This window comes from Humulus lupulus, chromosome 5 (assembly GCF_963169125.1).
Source record: "Humulus lupulus chromosome 5, drHumLupu1.1, whole genome shotgun sequence".
NCBI classification, from domain to species: domain Eukaryota; kingdom Viridiplantae; phylum Streptophyta; class Magnoliopsida; order Rosales; family Cannabaceae; genus Humulus; species Humulus lupulus.
The window spans coordinates 34,272,950-34,290,747 of NC_084797.1; the positions used below are offsets into that span (position 1 = coordinate 34,272,950).

At 32.9% G+C, this 17,798-nt stretch overlaps 2 protein-coding genes across 5 annotated transcripts; one reads left to right on the forward strand and one right to left on the reverse strand.

Moving 5' to 3' along the window:
- Nucleotides 1-5,898: 5,898 nt before the first annotated feature.
- On the forward strand, nucleotides 5,899-12,248 carry LOC133834735 (protein SHORTAGE IN CHIASMATA 1). 3 transcript variants are annotated; one of them, XM_062264442.1, is made up of 7 exons: nucleotides 5,899-6,290; nucleotides 6,707-6,790; nucleotides 6,880-6,966; nucleotides 7,070-7,141; nucleotides 7,463-9,253; nucleotides 10,091-11,737; nucleotides 11,837-12,248. In XM_062264442.1, exons 1-7 carry the CDS (start codon nucleotides 5,958-5,960, stop codon nucleotides 11,924-11,926), a joined length of 4,104 nt encoding a protein of 1,367 aa, XP_062120426.1. In that variant the 5' UTR covers nucleotides 5,899-5,957; the 3' UTR covers nucleotides 11,927-12,248. The 3 variants fall into 3 exon arrangements, with proteins under 3 accessions (XP_062120426.1, XP_062120427.1, XP_062120428.1); XM_062264444.1 differs by lacking the exons at nucleotides 5,899-6,290; nucleotides 6,707-6,790 and having other exon boundaries at nucleotides 6,892-6,966; nucleotides 7,070-7,271; XM_062264443.1 differs by lacking the exons at nucleotides 5,899-6,290; nucleotides 6,707-6,790 and having other exon boundaries at nucleotides 6,882-7,271.
- A 48-nt stretch (nucleotides 12,249-12,296) lies between these two features.
- On the reverse strand, nucleotides 12,297-16,226 carry LOC133834736 (uncharacterized). 2 transcript variants are annotated; one of them, XM_062264445.1, is made up of 6 exons: nucleotides 15,725-16,226; nucleotides 15,314-15,514; nucleotides 15,094-15,216; nucleotides 14,856-14,902; nucleotides 14,646-14,742; nucleotides 12,297-14,515 (listed from the first exon to the last, which is right to left on the reverse strand). In XM_062264445.1, exons 1-6 carry the CDS (start codon nucleotides 15,791-15,793, stop codon nucleotides 12,590-12,592), a joined length of 2,463 nt encoding a protein of 820 aa, XP_062120429.1. In that variant the 5' UTR covers nucleotides 15,794-16,226; the 3' UTR covers nucleotides 12,297-12,589. The 2 variants fall into 2 exon arrangements, with proteins under 2 accessions (XP_062120429.1, XP_062120430.1); XM_062264446.1 differs by having other exon boundaries at nucleotides 14,856-14,890; nucleotides 15,725-16,225.
- Nucleotides 16,227-17,798: the final 1,572 nt, after the last annotated feature.

Genomic DNA, 17,798 nt, shown 5'->3' on the forward strand with positions numbered 1-17,798 from the left:
TTATAGTGGAGTAATATCAGAATTAATAAATTAACTATTATAATTAAAGAGTTTAATTATTTAGTTTCAATTTATTGGAGCTTAATGTTATAGGTCCATGGTCCCCAAAATGGCTCAAACAATCACAGTCAAAGGCAAATACAAAAATTGGGCAAAAAGGACTTATGTGATAAGTAAAATATTTTTCTATGTATCAAACATAATTATTGTTTAATTATGTGTAATTAATTCATTAAGAATTAATTAATTATTTGATTTAACAAAAATATAATTAATTTTGAATTAATTTATTTTTGGGATTTTTGGTATTTAAATAATAATAAAATTGGGAAAAATCACATGCCTGCACATGCATGTGGTACACGTGTGGCACAGTGCACAGGCACTGTCCTACACGCATAAGAGATAGACTTGGTCTCTTGATTCCACAATTTTAGTTATTTAAATATTAAATAAATAATGAGATATCTTAATATGATTAAAATATTATTATTTAAACAAAAATCTGATAACTGATCAGTTATTTTGAATTTGTTTAAAATAACAAATATTTTAATATATTGGATATTATTAAATATGGGATATCAGTTTTCAAAGAACGTAAGTTTTCAGGGATAGAAAAATATCTAGGATTCTCTCAGAGAAAAAGATCAGTGACAAAAACAAAGGTTATTGTTCTTCACAAAAACTAGGTCCAAACTTTATCAGATCTCATGTGTTGAGAATATCTGATAAATAGTTATTGCCTATTATTTGTATAGTGAGCCCACACTCGTTCTTTGGGTGACTGAGAACATTTTGGAAGATCTTAGTGTGAGATCTCAAGGATTCAGCCATACGAAAAGATAGCAGCAAGGAAGGACCTAAGGTAATATTTCTATTCTTGTCCTTGATTCAATATATATATATGAGTGTGAAGAAGTAGATCTAGAAATCTTATGGGATTAATCTGACAATTTGATTGTTGTTCCGCTGCGCATAATCTCTGATTTGATCAATAAAAACCAACAAGATGGGACTAAAATACCGTTTTACCCCTCATTGTATTTTATCCTTAAAACACTTAGGTCCTTGTAAATGATATTTCCGTAAACTAATATTAATTACATTTAGCACCTTGAACCAAACTAAAAGGAATTCATCGTTTCACTTCTTCATTGGAAGGTATAGATGTTCATATCCATGATTAACACTCCCACTCAATTATAGCACTGAGTTCCCAAGATGTAAGTATGGGCTAGTCCGTTGGGTAAGCTGGTAACGAACAAGTCAAAGAACTCAAATAATAAAATCAGTTAGAATACTAACCACTCAGAATTGAGATTGAATTGACCTATGGTCAACTATATGATATGACTAGAATAGATAATAACGGTATGTTTACTTATCCTATCTACTATCAATATCAGTCCAGTTCGATGTAACAAATACATTCGATCTTATCTACTTTTCTAATGTCCTGGAAAGAACATAACACTACAATGTGTAAGTAGATCATATCGTAGATTGGAAAGTCAGTGTAAATCCTGTACACTGACTAATCTTAGGACTAACTAATTTTGAATGTATAATCATATTTATATTCCACTATGATTACGTCACTATAAATACGATTAGCTATATGCTCGGGATTTAATAGAAGTTTATATTAAACAAATAATCATGAAAATAAAACATGTGAGCAAAGTCATTGACCAAGTCAAAAAATAATTTCTATTCTTTTATGGATAATAGATGAGATTACAAAGAAATTATGTTTTAATTAAGGCATAAAACCCTAACATTGCGAATAAGACTGTGGGGCAACTTGTGTGAGATTGATGCCACGTGCGCATGGCCCATGCACACGTGGGATGTGCTTGAAATGTTCATGTGTGATTTTACATGATAATAAGACGAGTTTTTGATTGTTATTCTAGGCTCGTTGTGAAGTATTCCCACTCTTATTTTGCTTGGACCGTTAGATTTTTGCTTTGTTTTGAATGGACTCTAGTTATGCGATATGTATGGATTTGTTGTGTTTGCTTAACCTAGTGCTACAACATTATTAAAGGCAGACGTGCATGTGAATTATGGCCAAAATGGTGCCATGGAAGTGACGAAAAAGGGAGTCACATGTGATCATTGGACAATAGGGGAGTCATGATCTTATGTTGTATGCTTATGATCTTACGTTGAATGTTTAAGCTTGTGTTGCAAATGATCTTATGGTTATGATTACGATCTTATGATGCACGATTATGCTTATGTCGCAAATGGTCTTATGTTTATGATTATGACTAATGTTGATAGTGATTACTATAAGAAAATTATGTTAAGAATGTATGAGATATGTAGCTTATGCTTGTATGTACTTCCTTACAGAGCTTTTAGCTCACCCCCTTACTTTTCCCCCTTGTATGTAAATACTAGGTTGACTTGTTTGGCACACATGGTGAGCTGAGTCAATTTTCCATAAGTATGTATGTATGCTGCGAGGATCCATTGAACGCGAAAATGATTTGAAACGCCATAGTGCCTTGGAGTCTTTCATCATGTTAATTTTTCAGTGTGATGTACTTATTTATTTTTAAGGCTGCATCAAATTCCCTTTTGTTTTGAACATTAGATCCAAATCTGCATCTATTTTAAATAAAGACCCACTGTATTTTTCAGTCAGAATATGTAATCTATGAAGTTATTTTTAAAATTAATATTTTAATAGAGATAGGAAATTAAAGGCATTATAGATGATATCGAGATGGAAAAGAAAAATCACCTAAGGAGATGAACACTGCAGTGTGGGATAAATGTATTGCTCATTTTCTTGATCCAATGCACGTTTAACGATTGAGGAAAAATGCTGCAAAAAGAGCAAAATTAAAGTATCTCAGTCTTCATGGATCAACATCTTATGCTACTACACTATATAAAAAAGTAATTAAGTTAATATGTTTTAATATTTGAGAGATTATTAATTATTTCATAATTCCACAAATAATGTTTATTTTGTTTTTCACATATGAATCATGAGACTAAAGAATTGCCAAGCTTAATCAATACTTGGTATGACATGCAGCACATGACCAAAACTTAATAATGCCACCATCAACATAAATCAAATGGTTCAAATGGCGATGGTCGATAATTATCAATCGCGGAAACCACAACAACATCCACCATAGCAATCTGACAATGATAGTGTAGATCAGATGAATTAAGGGGATGATTAGATTACTTTTATATGTATTTTGACAATATATTCGTTTAAATTATTTAGTTATTCTTAAACATTACTAAGTATGAACTTCTAGTAATGTATTATATATTTAATTTAAAATTTAGATATTATTATAGATATCATTATTATAATTATTATAAGAGTAGTTACTTTTTTGGTATCATGTGTTTTGGCCGAGTACAACTTTGGTATCTTCTATTATGAATAGTTATCATCGGGTACCATGTGATTGTAAAATCAATCAAAAATGGTATTTTCTGCTTGAATTTTGGATATTAATTTTTTCATAATACCTTAATTACCCTCAGTTATGAATCCTTAACTAATAAAAGTATAGGGAATATGCATTTATGGTATCCTATGTGTTTTCCAAGTATAATTTTGATACCATCTATTACGAATAATTATCATTTGGTACCCTATAATTGTTAAATCATTAAAAAAAGTACCCCTAAACACAAATTTAGACCATATTGTTTTTATAATACCAAAATTACTCTCAATTATAAATAATTTAATCATTACAATATTGTATTAAAATATTTTAATAAAAATAAATACACATCTTGATAATAAAATAAAAAACAACTTAAAACTTAATTAAATTAATTAAATATTTATATTTATAATTAAAATGACAGTCATTCTATTTTAATCCATTATTCTTCAAAGCCTCAAACCCATAAAAAATAGAGCAAATGTTTTTGTGAAATCTTACCCTAGATTTGAATTTTGTTTCCGGTTGTTCTTCACAACTCAAACAAACCAAATGAAAAATAAATTCAAACTAATAAAAAAAATCATAATCTACATCAAAGTTAGACCACGTTATCTTCCGTATTTCTTTCTATCAATGAATTTCTTTCAATTAAACAAATACAAATATATTTCTTATTCATATTCTCAAACAATAAATGAAAACAATATACATAATTCAAATCAACAAATCAAAATGCATAATATATATATTCAAATTTTAAAAAAAACCACACATAACCCGAAATGTCAAATTTGAAAGTACTCGAAATATCCATGGCTAAACTTGTACCGAGCTTGACCTTGTGAACTCAGTGGGTTTTAAAAAGTGTTCTTTATTTTTCGTATGGCTTGAAGCAATATTTCTTTTTTGTCTATTTTTCGTACCTTTTTTCTTTATTTCTTTCTGATTTTGCAATTATAGGGTACCAGAAGATAATTATTCGTAATAGATGGTTCTAAAGTTGTACTCAGTCAAAATATAGGGTACCAAATACTCATATTTCCTTTTAAAAAAATAAATTAATTCAGGTTATGCAATGAAAAATTTGTCATTAAAAAAATTATTGACCAAATTCAAGCGGAATGTACCATTTTTGACTGATTTTACAATTATAGGGTACCGTATGATAATTATTCGTAATAGATGGTACCAAAGTTGTACTCGGCCAAAACACAATGTACCAAATATGCATATTCCCTATATATATATGTGTGTGTGGAACTATTAATAAACATTTCATATTTATGCTCCATTTTACAAATATAATATATATAGAAAAATTCTATAGTAGAGACAACGTTTTTGTCCCTACTGGTAGGGATATTTCTATTTTTAGCACTTAAAGAAATTATAACTTAAGTTTTTTTTTAATATGATAGTGTACATTATAGTTATAATAGGTATTTTACTAGATTTTAGGAAATTTTGAATAATTTACGATACCAAAAACAGACTTTAAAACCATATGTTTCACACGCATATAAAACAAGCTTCAAAACATTATGTTTTTGTGTTTTCAGCACATGAGTAGGTTACAATCTAATTTTTCTATATAACAGTGTGCAGTATAATTATTTAGAACATCCCACAAATTTTTGTGAAATTCTGAATAATTTACAATACCGAAAACATGAAACATGTTGTTTTGAAGCTTGTTTTATGCTCGAGTGAAATAATTTGTTTTGAAACATATTTTGGGCACCATAAATTATTCAGAATTTTCTGAAAGCTGGTGGGAGATCCTAAATAACTACATTGTACACTATCATATAACGAAATTTGGATTATAATTTTTTTACGTGCCAAAAATAAAAACGTCCCTACTGATGAGGACAAAAGACATGCCCCCATAGTAGAAACTTCATATGTTAGAGAGAGTGCACCTATATATATATTTGTTACTTATAATAAGATTAAAAATATACTTATAATCTTGTGTTTTAACAAAATACATCTTTGTTATCTTATGTGATTATTGAATACATTGTAATTTAAAATTGTACATAATTTAATACCATATATTATTAATAATGGTGATTAGTTACCTATAATTTGAAAATCAATATAAAATAGTACATTGTTATTCATATAAGTATACTTATTTGTTACTCTGTAAGTTGCCATCAAATTTGAGCCAGATACAAAATTTGTAAAATTTCAAATTATAGGTTAGCCATTGATCATTATTTATAATTTAAGGTACACCCTATTTAGTTAAAATACAAGATACTAAATGAATTTATTTTCAATAAAATTTGGTATATCATTTTTAAAAATAAAAGAATTACACTCTTAATATGAAATGGAGAATCAAAATTGATATTTTGAGCGAATAATTTTATTTTATTAAAAAAAAAGATATAAACAGTAACCAGCCATTTTAAGCGCCAAAATTTTCTTCCGTCTGGACCAAGCAATATTTTAGCTCCAGTTTTCTTCTTTCCCCTTGAAAGTTTCAGAATAACATTCAAAGCTCAAATGCGGGCTCGTTTCTCCGACGTTGATTACTTCGCCACCACTCCGTTCCAACTCAACGAAACCCTAACCTTCCTCCAACTCCCAGTTGCTCAAGTCTCTCTCTCTCCTCCCGTCACCTCCACCTTCTCCGACCTGCTCTTCCTCCGATCATATTCCACCTCCAAAGTCTCCCTTCGAATCGAAAATTTACCAATCGAAACTGCTCTTTCCCAGTTCTTTTCCAATGTTATTCCTCAGAAAATCGTCACCTGCGCCGAAGATTTTGAGGATGACGTTCCGTCCTCGAGTCATACAAGTTCCAGTTCCAGAAGCCACGAGACTCATTTATCGGAGGTAATGCATTAGTTTTATACGAAATTTAGGTATTTGTTCAACAAGTAGTTTACGATTATTAGAAACTTCATACGCGCTCGTCGATTGTTTGGGATGAATTTGGTTGATTCTTCAAAAAAAAAAGAAAAAGAAAAAGAAAGAAAGATCAATTCCAGAACTGCAAATATGGAAACTGAGAGTGTTAATTATTCGATTAGTTTTTTATTTTTTAAAAATGTGAACCGACGATCCTTTGTTTCCATGGTAGTTGATAAATTTATTTATTTAAAACCGACGATCTTTTGTTGCCATAGTAGTTGATAAATTTATTAATTTGTATTTTTCTTGAAGTAGATAAGTTTATTAATTTAAATCACTTGTGATTTGGAGCCTTTTGAAAATTCCTTTTGGTAATGTTCTATATTGGCGTACTCCAGAATATTCGGGTTCTTAACGAGCAAAAGGAAGTGGAGAGTCACAGAGCTTCTCGATCCAAAGTTGTTGAAATGGAAGTTCTTAATGTATGGAACTGGCATTATCAGATTATGTTATTTCTTATTGTGGAGGATTAGTTAGATTACATGTTTAATTTAACTAGTTTTATTTGCAGAAGAGTAATGCAGTTACTGTTGATGTTAAAGTTCCACGACGATATGAAGTAATTCAATTTGAAACACCAGAGCTTGATGAATTCGTGGTACAATGAATCCTATACTCAAGTGGATGTAGATGGAGTTTGGTTCTCATGGACGTGAAAAACTATTAACTTAAGAGAACTTGCTTGATCTCCTTTTATGCAGGAAACATCTTCATTCTTTGAAAACAAGGGGATCCACATTCTTTCTGAGGTTCCAGAGATTGAAGAAAGTTTGGTATACCATATACTTGAATTCCTCTTAAATCTTTTGTCTCAGCCTGTTATGTTGTTGATACATGAGAAGATATCCTAATGCTTTTTAAACTTCTGGAAGAGTGTCTGTGTCTGTGTATGTGTTTGTCTTGGTAAGTTTTATGCGATTGGAAGCCGTTTTCATTAATTTTCTTATTTTTTTTTCTTTAATTGCTTTCTCCCTGGTTTTGTTTTTAACTAGGTTTTTGGCAAATAATGTAACATATATATGAAGATAATATGTTCAATCCTCCATTAATGGATTTCTGGTTAATTTTCTAACTAAAGTTGGTTCTTCTTGCAGGATATGCTCAAGCCAGGGCCTGCAACTCATTATCCTAATGAAGTTCACAAGTCAGTTCTGTCTGTTGAAGATATTACCATTGAGTATCCCATCGGGCAAAAGGCTAATTCCCCCGAAGATTTTCAGGACCAGATTCAATTTAATAAAGGAAATTTCCCAATTTTAGAAGTGGATGAAATAATTCTGGAGCATATTGCAGGCTTTTCTGTTAAGGAAAAGTTTCTTTCCTTCATTGAAAATGCTGAACTACAACATTTACAAACAGATGACCTGGAGTTCAACAACAAAGAGCTTTGGGGTTCTAAAGATTATGATGTATCAGGGTTTATTTCAGACCATAGTCTATCACCTCACTCTTGTGGATATGAGCTGGGATCCCGGGACAATTTCCCAGAAATAGACTTGATAAGTCTGGTAGAAATTTCACAGATTAGGATGAGCTCTAGAATTCAAAGGACATCAGAAAGTGAATGTTTTCTGTCAGATAAACCATTTGTTTATCAGGAGTTTCAAATCCTTGACAAGGATTCGTCTCAAATTTTTGAAGACCTCTTGAACAGACAAACAATGTATGAAACAGAAACTTCTGACTGGATGTTTAATGAAGACATGAACTTCAAGAATTTCAACAAATTGATTGTTAGTCATGAGCTAACACTTGTAGATGACACATTCAAATCATTGCCCGTACCTGTTCTTTCTGATCATGGAAAACTGAGGTCAATCTACACAATTATTGAAGGAAAACTTGCTCAACTAAAACCACAGCCCTTATCTGCACTAGATGGAATATACTTGGACTGGCATATTCTTGAGGAAGTTAGCTATGACCGTAACACTAGTATAAACTACGAGAAAGATTTACATGATATGGGTTCATGCAACATTGATTTTGATTGGGATTCTTTTGGTGATAGAAATGCGGTATATGATTTCATCTTCTCTGATGATGGTGTATATGCATTTAATAAGGAGGAAAATGGAGATTCAAAGGAGCTTCTTTCTAATGTATCTATCCCTGTTGGAATTGAACCAAGACATTTTTTAGGTAGTGAGTTCCCACAACCGAAGAATGAAGAATGCTTGGCCAGAAAGAATGATGAGAGGGCTTCATTCATATTCAAGTCTATGTCACATTCTAATGATCTTGATTTTTTCAGAAAAACTCAGAAAGCCTCCACTGGAACAAACAGTGAACCAACAGTTAAGACATTCAATAAAAATGCCACATCTCCCAAAGTTGCACTGGGTAACTCAGTAGCAGATGTATCTCAGGGAGGGGAATCAATCACCCTTTTAGATAGGGATGAGGATGTTAACAATCAGAAGAAGCTCTTTCTCAATCCATCTATTCAGGAAAAGTGTAATGTCAGATCTGAAGAGCCTGCAGATAATGTAGAAACTTGCAGTATGCCTTTACACCCTTCTATGTCATTTCCAGAAGAGTCTAAGCACAGGAGCCCTCAAGAAAGCATGTCATCTCTTCCCAAAACAGTGATACTTGTTAACACACAAAATCTTGATAAGGAAATGATAGTATCCAGAAGAAGTACCTATCAAAAAATTCTTGCAATAGAGAAACAAGGTGCACAAGTTGTCGAACGTGATTCAGATTTACCTGTAGATGTTGTGATAAATTCTGCAATTTGTTTAGTTTGGTATGATTGCAGAAATATTGGAAAGAAAACAACTGCAGTGGATGAAGCTTCTTCAAGCTTACCCTTGTGCATTGAGAACATTGCAACAAATGTTTTGACTTTGCTGAGTTTCACTTTCAGTGGCTGCATTCTGGTAATTCATACTTGTTTTGCTCATATGTATTACAATTATTGTCACTATTGTTGTTATTAAAACAGAATATAACAGTAGCATTGGGCTGGGGTGTAAATGCTCATTCTTGGCTCAGGAAGGTCACAGTAAAGGGACCATTCAAAGAATCCTCAGATCATAAGTACATTGAATTTTAGAAAGCAGCAACTGATTTGTTTACATAGAAACTTCAAGCCACAGTCGATTTCAGCCCTACCATGTGACCCAATATCGAGTAGCTCAATACACTGCTTGATTAAGGTTTTCTGCAGTCCTAACCATAAGAAAACTATCGTTCATCTTGCTTTTTCTGTTAGGTTCTTAAATTCACAAGCAAAAAAAGGTGCATGTCATTGATGTGATTCCCTAGCCCAAGAAGAATAACAAAGGAATATTGATAATGATGATACTATGCTTTGTGCTGATATGCTAGAAAGCATTTATTTGTCTTTTGTCTCATTTATGCTGAAGGGATGCTTCTCAGAATCTTGAGGCATTGCGTTGGTTCACATGATAAAAAGTTCTAAATAAGATCAGCAACAAACTGTCTGTTGCAGTAGCTTTATATTAAACAATGTTGCTTTATCTTAGGAAATTCTATAATTATGTGTCTCCTGGCCATATTTAGTGGGTTAATGATCTACTAAATGAATAATAAGCCCTCTATACTTGCAACATTATTTTGACATGTAGGAGGCACGTATATTGGAACACTGTTAATCCTTTGGTAGAACATACATCTTTGGACCAGTTAGAGTAGTGTGTTCATCAGTGTATCCCCCATTAAACATTTTATGACCATTCTGTTTCTTTTGGCAGGTCTTTGAGGGAGAACACAGTTTCCTTTCTACTGTAATGGAATCCTCTGATGGACTTTATGCTGCAGCAGCGAGCCTTGGAATTGATGTGCAGCTCTTTTGTTCCTATTCATCTGAGTTGACTGATGAAATTATAATGAGCTGCATTGGATATGCCACTGGAGGTGTATATCCAAGAATGACTGAATCAGAAACTCTTGCAGAGTCATTTCTTACAAAGTTTCCTTCAGTCAATCCTTTGACAGCTCATGCAATTTTATCTTCGGGAGGCATGCTTATTGAGTTCCTGGAATGGTCAAATGAATGCAGGATTCGCGCGCTCCAGAAATTTAATGTTCCTGATGAAAGTATCAATTTGTTAGGTGCTTTATTGAAATATGGTGAGCGGGAGGATTCGAGATCAATAATGACAGACTATTCTTCTTCAGTCTCTTCTGGTATGGACTCTGAAAGGTTCAATCTAAATGTTGCTTCTAAAAGAAAAAGATGGAGCTACGATGATAGCCTTGAAAACATTGATATACAAACGGATGATTTATTGCACGATGATACAGTAAAGCACTTTTCTAAAGGTACCCTTAATACTTCTACAGGAACAAAACCTTATGAGTCATTCATGTCAAAAGATCATGACACATTTCATGAGTTCAAAAACCCGATACCATATGAGAGCAATCTGTTCCATCAAGAACATGGATTCGATGAAGCTATGATGATGAATCATTTTGTTGTTCCAGAGCCATATGATTTTCAAAAGTCTAAAGAACCTCAAAGGTTTAAGGAAACTAAAAAGCCTGCTTTATCTTCCAAAGATAGGTTGTCAGGTCAACTACAGGGAACAGACGTGGATTTGTTGAAAAGCTTTGATCTGCATGATATCAGCAGTTCTGATATTCTTTTTGAGGACCAAAAAGGTGAAGTCATTGACCTGACTGGAAGTCCTGCACCAGGTATGGAGTTTTCTTCTGTTGACAACCCCATATCCTTTTTTATCCCTGAAATGGAAAAATATGGCATGATAAAGTCCAAAACTGCAAGAAGATTATCATTTGACAAAAACCATCAGCCTAAGTTTCCAACAAGTACAGAAATTTGCTCAGGTTCAAATATTCGGAATTCTGTAAAAGACCAGAAGAAGAGTTTACATGTTGGAGCCAGCAATTCCTCAGATATAGATCTTGAAAATAATGCTACATCTTTAGACAAACGTAACAAGCTTTTAGAGGATTGTTTCAAACATAGATCTGCTGAAAAATCTCAAGGGTTACAGTTCCAAGGGAGGAACTCGTCACTTCATGGAGATACTCCGCTCTCACATGCCCTCCATTTGGCCAGTCCGCAACAAAAGTCTCCATGGACAATGGAGTTTCTTAACAAAATAAAGGAAAAGAGTAGAATTCGTCATCAGTCCCTTCCTTGTGACACAGCTGCCCCTTGTTTTGGGTGTTCGGGGGATGTATCGAAAGTTACCAAGCGAAGAAGCCCCTCCATTCTTGAATTTTTCAAGTACCAAGGAGGCAACAATATGAGGAAGATACCAGAACAAAAGAAACATAAGCGATCTACACAGTTGAGTTCATCAAAAGATGAAAAAACTTCTGCCTCCACTCTTCCCACATGGACACCTCTAGATAAAAGAGCACGGCAGGTTGTCTAGACTTTTACTTGCCATGGTTTTTGTGCTCAACTAATTGAAAACACTATAATTTCATTGGTGTTCTAACGTAACTTTGTATGCCAACTGCAGACACTATCTTTTGCAAATGAGGGAAAAGGCCAAACTAAGCTGGTCTGGAGTGATGGAATTCACAATCCGAGCAAAAAGTTTTTCCATTAAATATGAAATGCCTATAAACTTTTGCTGGAAGCTCATGGATCTACCATCATTTGGCTGATACTGGAGGTTGGTCTGTAATCACAAGTACATCGAGCTTTAACTGAAAGTAAGCTTCAGAATGTGATTTTATACTGTAATTCTGGCCCTGCTTCCAGTTTAATATTTGGCATAAAAATGTCAGCAAATTTTATAAGATCTATTAGCTTCTTTTGGAACACTACGGCTTTATTTGTGTACATGAGTTTCCAGTTCAGGTTTTCTGGGATTTATACATTTGTAATTCTAAATCTAATTACCAAAAATGCATTAATGTTTTGCACTATGTTATATAAGTATATATATATATATATATATATATATAAAAACTACATGCAAAAAATACTGATATGATAATAATAATAAGCATATTACAACATTTGTGACCAAAAACAATTGACTTAACCCTAGATTTGTTGCTTGAGTGTCTCAGCATAAATGGTTATTACTTGTAATTGTATGTCTAAAATGAACTACAAAGAGGGGGAAGAAATACTCATACATATGATTCTTCTCTTGACACTTGGACCAATATTCCATGTAATATTGCCACACCTTGATTATACATTGCTTTACCATAACCTGTTTCCCGTCTCAAAAATCAACACCGCAGAAAATTCTAATACACTAGTTCTTTTTACCATTCTTGAGGTTACGCACAGTCATTACAAGTTGCTGCCTCTCACCTTCTACCTCTGCAAATCGTAGACTCAACTCTGAGTATCTTCCTTCCATTTCTTTTAGTTCTTTCTCCATGGATTTACTCTTATCCTTTAGCGATGCAACTTCAGTTAGTAAGTCTGAAATGTTATGTTCACTGGCACGGGAAGAAGTTTTTGACTCTTTCTCTGCTTCCTGCTTTGCCAAAGCAAGTTTTGCCTCCAAGTTTTCCTTTTCTTTGTTCAATCTCTTTACCAGCATCTCATTTTCAGAAACTGATTTCTTCATTCGTTCAGTTTCATTTTTTAATCTTACTCTTTCGTCTTTCTCTTCTGCAAGATTGGACTTCTCCAAGTTGAGCCTTTCTATTTCTGCTCTGAGCTTCTTGATTTCTCTCAAGAAAGCTTCATGCTTTTCTTCCTTGAGATTTTGAGCACATTCAAGTTGCTGGGACTTGTTGTTTAGCTCCAATGACATCTTTCCTATTTGCATCTCTTTCAGATCAATTTTGTCAACGAGTTCTTGCAATTTCACTTTTTCCTGGTCTCTAATTAGCACGAGTTCTTTGGTGACTTTCTGAAGCTTTTCTTCTAGAATTATGTTATTCTGGCGTAGTTCATTAGCTTCTGCCTGTGCTTTGGCAGCCTGACTTCTGAATTCCTCCTGAAGATGCTCAGCTTTAGTAGAACCATTCAACCTTGTATTCCTCAAGGCCTCCTCTGCTTGGTTGGCTCTCTGTTCTTGCTCAACTTTGGCACGTTTGATTGCATCCAGCTCATCTTCAAATCTCTTGGCTTGTTTCTCCAGCTCCTTCTCTAGAGCTTTCACCTGCATTTCAAGTTCATTGATGGAGACCAAAGTGTCCGCAAATTCTCGTGCTTGTTTCTTAATTGTTTCTTCTAATCTCTCTACCTGAGATTCATGCTCTTCTGTAGTTGCTATATAATATGCACATTCATTTTCTAGTTTTGTCTGTTCTTCTTGGCTTCGCTTTAACTTCAAAGACATGTCATAGTTATCCTGTTTTAAAAGATCATTGTTCAAAATGAGCTGGTTTATACGCCTGTTCTGTTTTTCCCTTTCCTCTTTGTAAATGTCTATTTCATCACATAGATCTCCAATTTTAGCCTCCAAAAGGTCCACTTCTGCATCATTGTGCCTCTTACCAAGCGATTCAGATGATTGTTGGTCAACCCCTGTGGCATTTTTTGCAGTTTCTATCTTTCTTGAAAGATCCAATACTTCCCTATTCTTTTGCTCCAGTGTATCTTCTAGATTCCTCACCACCAGCATCAAACCAGAGTTTGAGTCTTGAGTCTTCTGCAGTTGCAACTGAAAATTGTTACTTAATTCCTTTTCATGATTAAGCTCTTGTCTCATTGCTTCTAACTGAACTCTTGAATCCTTAATTGTAGCTTGTAATCTTTTTGGAGCCTCTGCTTCATCAGTACTTCTCCGCAATGACTTGAATTGTTCACATTCTGATTTGAGTGCATCTCTCTCCTCTCTGAGACTAACAACTTGTCTAGATAAATTCTGACCTTGTTTGGTCTCCTTCTCAACATGTTTACGAAGAGACTGAATTTCAAGTTCCGAAAGTTCTGCTTGTCTCATCAATATGGTGATTTCATTTTTGAGTTTTTCAGTGGAATCATCTGAAGCCTCTTTCAACCTTAAACTTGGATGGTTGTCTTCCAGACTGCTTGGTGATTCAAGTAAGCTGTCATCTGAAGCTGAATCCGCTGACCAGTTCATGTTAGATCTATTGAGACTTTTTTTATTTGTCTGAGAGGCATTAACCCTTCCCTTTTGGGGCGCAGGATTTGTTATGAAGGGCGAGAGAAAATTCGTAGCATCCTGCTCTGCAGGAGTCATGTTGTCGTAGTTTTCATCCTGAGAAACGAAGAACACATTCGCTTATGGTTAAACAGAAAAGGGCTCTTTTTTCTTAAAGATTTTGAGTTTCTACTATCAACGAACTGTTTGGGGAAAGAGAGAAAAAAAATGCTTTAAGATATCTTACTTCCGTATAATTCAGGCTGGTTCCATCTGTATCCCAGTTGCTCCCATGACTCTCCAAGCTTCCATTCTTTACAAGTTGAGGGGCTCCATTTTCATCTCTGAGATTAAAAATCTACATTTTCAGTAACTAGCAGCAGAAAAAGGGGAAGAAATTCAATCAAGAGAGTAGTGATGCACAAATAGTAACTAATTGTTACTAATCATTTATCACCTTTCATCATCTCCCAGCATCCTTTGAATCAAAACCTGATAATTTAGCTGTATGTGAGGAATAATGAAAGATGTCTTACAATACAATGAAATTTTAGTATTCAAAGATATTGAACTTTGGAAGAAATTGGTTAGTGAGAACAACACTAAAATTGTTAAATCATGAGATACAATTGTACTGTTTCATATGAGTCTTGAATGTAACCGTGAGCATGTACAGGACAGAGAATAGTACTAACATGTAAAATTGCACCAGAATTTGCAAACTTGAGAGGCAGCGAGACAGTCAATGGTTCGGTCTCGGTTGCAAAATCAGAGAAATCGATTGAAGCTTCCCCGAGATAACCAGATTTTGATGTTCCCTACAAAACCCATAAGAATTAGATGCTTCAAAAGAAAGAAAAAGCCCACATAAAAAGAAGAAAAGAGAAGGGCTCATTTGATTGAAAGGTTTCGTACAGTTGAAACAATAAAATGGTAAAGTTTCTCATTGATTTTTCCTGTTTTGCTATCCATTGTAAGTTTGACTGGTTCATACACAGGATTTTCCCATGTACAGGTTCCATCCTGAACTGCAACTTTTTCTAATTTCACAGATGGCTTTCCAGCGTCCTCCGGCACCAAAGATATCATCACTGAAGATTTTTTCAATTTGGGCACCTGCAAAAGTGAGAAGAAAACCAGGTGTGAACTTGTTTCTCTCATTACAGCGATTCCATAACCCAATGGCATTTGGAGCCAAAGTTTTGTCTTAAACTTGATGAAAAATAAAAAAAAAAATTGATACTTGCATTGCAATTAAAAAAAAAAACCCACTTAGCAAAATCTGCTTTTGGGAAAATTTCACTTTTCCAGAATAATGAGAATCACCTGAGTGACGTGAAACTGCAATTTGAATATGGCTTTGATCTTGTTTTTCTTGCTCCATGACTTAAACATGGTTTCTTCTATCTGGTAATTGCTTGGTATCCCAGAAAATCTTTATTCCCAAAACTCACTCACTGCTCTGGTACTTTGGCCAACAATGCTGCATCTTAGGACTGTTTTGATATGCAAATTGTAGCGTAATTACAGAAGAACCAAACGAGACGTAGCTCTTTCTCTCTCTCTCTCACCTCGCTGAAGAAAAGAATATTTATGAAAGCAGCAAAAAGTAAAGAACCATAACTTTTATATGTTTTTATTTCCTTGGGAGTTCAAATATAGTAGATACTCAGGAAAATTTGGAGCTCGTAGTCGCAAATGAGTAGGTAGAAACTTTTGAAAGATATGCTGTAGAAGAAGGAAAAAGAAAAAAGACAACTACGGACTTCTGCGTGTATTAATGTCAACAAGCATCACTGAGTAACATTTCTGTTTTTTAATAAAAGGAAAACGAAAAAAAAAACATTACAGTTTACTTTTCTTCTTTTTCCTTTCGTCAAGGCACTAGTGACGGAATATTAAATTCCATAAACAACCCTGGACTTCAATGATAGATCTCCATATCGATCATCACATTAAAAATATTACTTTCAGCTTTTTTATTCCAAAGGGTTAACATTTAATGATGTCTGGTTAAGATTTGTCAGATTTGAAATGGACCTCTTTTATTATTATTATTATTATTATTATTATTTTTATGCCCAATATCCTTTTGTTATAGAAACTATTGCTCGGTTGGATAATCACAATCGTAATAATGAAAACATGATTTGATTGGATCTATAAAAAAAATGATTTGATTGGAAAAATAAATGAAGGAAAGCATAATTTGATTGGGAAAAAAAAAGTCTTCAAGTCACTTGAACAAAGGGTTTTTAGTGACAATTATATAAAAGCTCTGGGAACAAATAATAGGGACCAAACCACTTTATCATCTAAAACAATATATAATATTTTGGCCTAAGAAACACAGCCTTATAATGTACATTCCAGCATTGCAAAATGCATAAAGATATTACTTTTTATATGTATGGGTGCCTGATTCGTTGTCACACACCAAAGGCAATTTGCCTTTAAAATAATTGTGGAGACACATGGGAGCATGTTCTTTGTTTTTTGTAGTGATCATTAGAAATTTCTCAACCTTGTTGGATATAGAAAAGTTGTGGGGCTTTTTCTGGACCAAATATTGATTGGCTTGAGAAAAGTAGTTTTTAGTTTTTTTTTTAAAAAAAAAAACCTGCGACATACACATAAACATAATGCTCGATTTATTTATAAAATTTTCGTAAATAACGTGGATATCTCATTTGATTAATAGATGAATACAAATTTTATCAATTTGTTTAACTGAGTAATTTTTCAGCATCGTATAATACAATTCTAATATATATATATATATATTTATATAATAATTAAAGGTAATAATATAAAGAAATACTATTGAATAATATATATATATATTGAATATAAAAGTGAAATAAAATAAATTTTAAATTTGAGTGTATATTATTTAAAATTGAAACTAAGTTTGGCAAAAATTGAAATAATGAGAAAAAATATAATGTATTCAAATAAACTGAATATGATGTAACATAGAATAAAAAGAAGGATTGAGATTGTATAACTTCCGTCATTGAAATTGATAATATGAACAGACTTCCAAACTTTCATGAACTATTTTAAATGAATTATCTGAAAGTATGAAAATGATCGATAAACTTGGAATTTATACCCTATATTTATACATGTGAGATTTTGATTAGACTTTTCATCAAAAATTTTGCTACAATTAAAAGAAAAATATTTGATAATTAATAAAGATATGAAATTGAGTAACTGAATATATATTAACTATATTTAGAAGACAATGTAAATTATTACTAATATTGATTAGAAATAATTAAAATTATTGGTTATATATAGATTATTAATAATTAATAAATGTTAATATTCATCACAAATTAGACAATCAATAAGAATAATATAAAATAACAAATAGAAATAACCACTAGAATGC

Bases quoted from the DNA above. Each gene is read 5' to 3' on its own strand.
- LOC133834735 (XM_062264442.1), top strand. From the start codon at position 5,958: ATGCGGGCTCGTTTCTCCGACGTTGATTACTTCGCCACCACTCCGTTC. The intron at 6,967-7,069 runs GTACAATGAATC...CCTTTTATGCAG, and splicing joins CAGAGCTTGATGAATTCGTG to GAAACATCTTCATTCTTTGA. The intron at 11,738-11,836 runs GTTGTCTAGACT...TGCCAACTGCAG, and splicing joins TAGATAAAAGAGCACGGCAG to ACACTATCTTTTGCAAATGA.
- LOC133834736 (XM_062264445.1), bottom strand. From the start codon at position 15,793: ATGTTTAAGTCATGGAGCAAGAAAAACAAGATCAAAGCCATATTCAAA. The intron at 15,515-15,724 runs GTGATTCTCATT...TCACTTTTGCAG, and splicing joins TGCAGTTTCACGTCACTCAG to GTGCCCAAATTGAAAAAATC. The intron at 14,743-14,855 runs GTGATAAATGAT...TTTTAATCTCAG, and splicing joins ATGCTGGGAGATGATGAAAG to AGATGAAAATGGAGCCCCTC.